This window comes from Penaeus chinensis, chromosome 6 (assembly GCF_019202785.1).
Source record: "Penaeus chinensis breed Huanghai No. 1 chromosome 6, ASM1920278v2, whole genome shotgun sequence".
NCBI lineage: Eukaryota > Metazoa > Arthropoda > Malacostraca > Decapoda > Penaeidae > Penaeus > Penaeus chinensis.
The window spans coordinates 39,191,934-39,194,695 of record NC_061824.1 but is presented as its reverse complement, the minus strand read 5'-3'; the positions used below and the strand labels follow the sequence as shown (position 1 = coordinate 39,194,695).

Genomic DNA, 2,762 nt, shown 5'->3' with positions numbered 1-2,762 from the left:
CGTGGGTTCAGACTGGACAATGTGAATATTTAATTTCATCTGATACATTGGAATATAAACAGTGTTATGTAAACACAGTGGCAAACTCATATCAACGTAATATTCTTCTGTATGATGTATGATTTATATTTTCATTTTATCACGTACAGTAACAGTAGTCACAGAATACTGTAATATCTCAAATATATGTAAAACTGAAAATTAATGACGATTGCCTAGGCCTGAGCAGATAGTCAGGGTGGTAAATAAACTTACTTAACTAAGCTTAAGTTATTAAAGAATACTGTACTGTGTCCAATAAATGTTAATTAAAATCTGTATTAATGACTGCCCACGCCCGAACAGGTAGCCAGGCTGAACTTAACTGAACTTACTAAAATTAATGAACTGAACTGAGGTACAAGAAACTTCGAATTGCTTCAGAGAGTCAGTGGTTGCTTCGTCTCATAAATGAATAAATAACGAAGTGAATAAATAGATAAAGAAGGAAGATTAATATACAGATTGCATAAGAAATGAGATAGGATAACTATACATTTATGATGATGAAGAACACAACATCGTATTTAATTCTCAGAAAATGCCCCTGTGTTATATCATGATTTTTTCAATACTCCTTTCACTAAAACATACCCAAACCTACGAATGAACTTGCCCGTACCATTATGCATGTATAGGAATAAAGTGTAATATAACGAAATTTGTAATGAAGAGGTCCCCGACTGTACTGTCACCTAAGGCGAATTAAAATCTAAATTTAGCATTGGTTGTTCTTGTTGCTACTGTAACTATAACAACAAAGAAATCACATTACTCCACCCCATATATCATCATTACATTTCTACACCATCTATAAACTTAGCATCTAATAGCTCAAAACTGCCCAAAATGAATCACCATCTCGTCAGCCCGTCAGATAGAGACCCTTCCGAGCCCTTGAGTGTTATCTCTGAATCCGATACGTGTCTTAAGGGCGTGTCCTCATCCACGACTTATTAAACACATCTTAATAACATCATCTAGTGTGTGCCTTTGATGTTTGTGATGTCTGTAACTTTAGCTGTGTTTTGATGTTCCTTGAAGGGTCTCCGTGGACAAGTCGTAAGGTCTCCTCGAGTGACGGCGTTGTGGATAATCCTACGATCTTGTCGGACTGAGGATTATGGCAATGGTGACGGAGATGGTGATGATGATGGTGGTGATGACAATGATGGTGATGGTGATAATGATGGTGGTGGTGTGGAGATGGTCATGGTGGTGGTGGTTATGATGATGGTGGTGGTGGTTATGATGATGGTGGTGGTGATAATTATGGTGGTGATGGTGAGTGTGGCAATGCTTATGGTGATGATAATAATGATGGTGATGGTGTCGGCGATGATAGAATGCAACATGTCTTGATGATAGTGGTGGAGATACGGCTGTTACTGCTGATAATGATGGCAATGATAATGTTAATAATGATCACATCAGTAATAGTAATAAGACTAAGAGTAACGATAATGAAAATGATGAGACAGCAAAAAAGAAGGGACAGAAAACGACGAAAGTTTGACAGAGACACAGAGAGACAGAGGCAGAGGGTAACAGACAGACATTCAGGCACACACACATTAAGACAAATAGAGAAATTCAGAGACAGAGCAAGAGAAAAAGGAAACACCCACACACACACTCTATTCCCCTTTACACTTACACACGCTCGCACACACACACAAGCACACGCACACAGGCAGGGCGAGGGCGAACCCACGTCCCTTGGCGAAAGAGCAGACACACTGCCACAAGTACGGACTTCCGCCTCGACTTTTCCTTCTTGAGATTATTCTTTGTCTTCCCTCTCTCCTTCTCTCTCTCTCTCCCTCTCTCCCTCTCTCCCTCTCTCCCTCTTTCCCTCTCTCCCTCTCTCCCTCTCTCTCTCTCTCTCTCTCTCTCTCTCTCTCTCTCCCTCTCCCTCTCCCTCTCTCTCTCCCTCTCCCTCTCCCTCTCCCTCTCTCTCTCTCTCTCTCTCTCTCTCTCTCTCCCTCTCCTTCTCCCTCTCCCTCTCCCTCTCTCTGTTTGTTTCTCTTTCCTTCTCTTTCTCCTTCTCCTTCCCCATCTGCTTCTCCTTCTCTGTCTCCCTCTCCCTCTCCCTCTCCCTCTCCCTCTCCCTCTCCCCCTCCCCCTTCCTCCTTCTCCTTCTCCTTCTCCTACTCCTACTCCCTCTCCTTCTCCTTCTCCTTTTCCTTCTCCTCCTCCTTCCTCCCTCTCTCCCTCCCTCTCCCTCTCTCAATCTCTCTTTGTCCTCCGCCGGAAGGAAGTGAAGAGGAGAATAGATTCCCTTTTTCGCCAGAACAACGACAGCGATTAAACCACGGTGCGACGCGGAGTGGAGAACGTGCTCAAAGATTTTCAGAGCGAAACAAAAGACGAGCGGCGGCGGTGAATTGGAGAGTGAATAAGTAAAAGAAAGAAAGAAGGAAAGAAAATAAAAGTGAATAAAATAAAGCAAAAGAAAGGAAATGGAGGAGGGAGGACATGGAGGACAATGCCTAAAATCAAAAATACGCAGGCGGAAATTTCGAAACTAAAACAGATGACGAACGAAATCCGCAACAAAACCGCGCGGGGGCTTAAACACACAATTACAATAAAGAAATAAAAACAATAATAAAAATAAAAAACACAACCAGATGAAACAAAATCAAGCGGATATCATGCATAAATTTCCTCCACACAGATAACAGCTAGGAAAAGGTTACTTCTGTCACGTCGCGAATTTT

At 42.2% G+C, this 2,762-nt stretch overlaps 1 protein-coding gene across 1 annotated transcript in view; it reads right to left on the bottom strand.

The window, feature by feature from the left end:
* Positions 1 to 1,019: 1,019 nt before the first annotated feature.
* Positions 1,020 to 2,762, bottom strand: part of LOC125026278 (collagen alpha-1(XV) chain-like) — a 120,555-nt gene continuing 118,812 nt past the window's right edge. The window contains exon 8 of the mRNA XM_047614584.1: positions 1,020 to 1,144. Coding sequence (XP_047470540.1) covers positions 1,020 to 1,144 — 125 coding nt within the window. The remainder of the gene's footprint in view (positions 1,145 to 2,762) is intronic.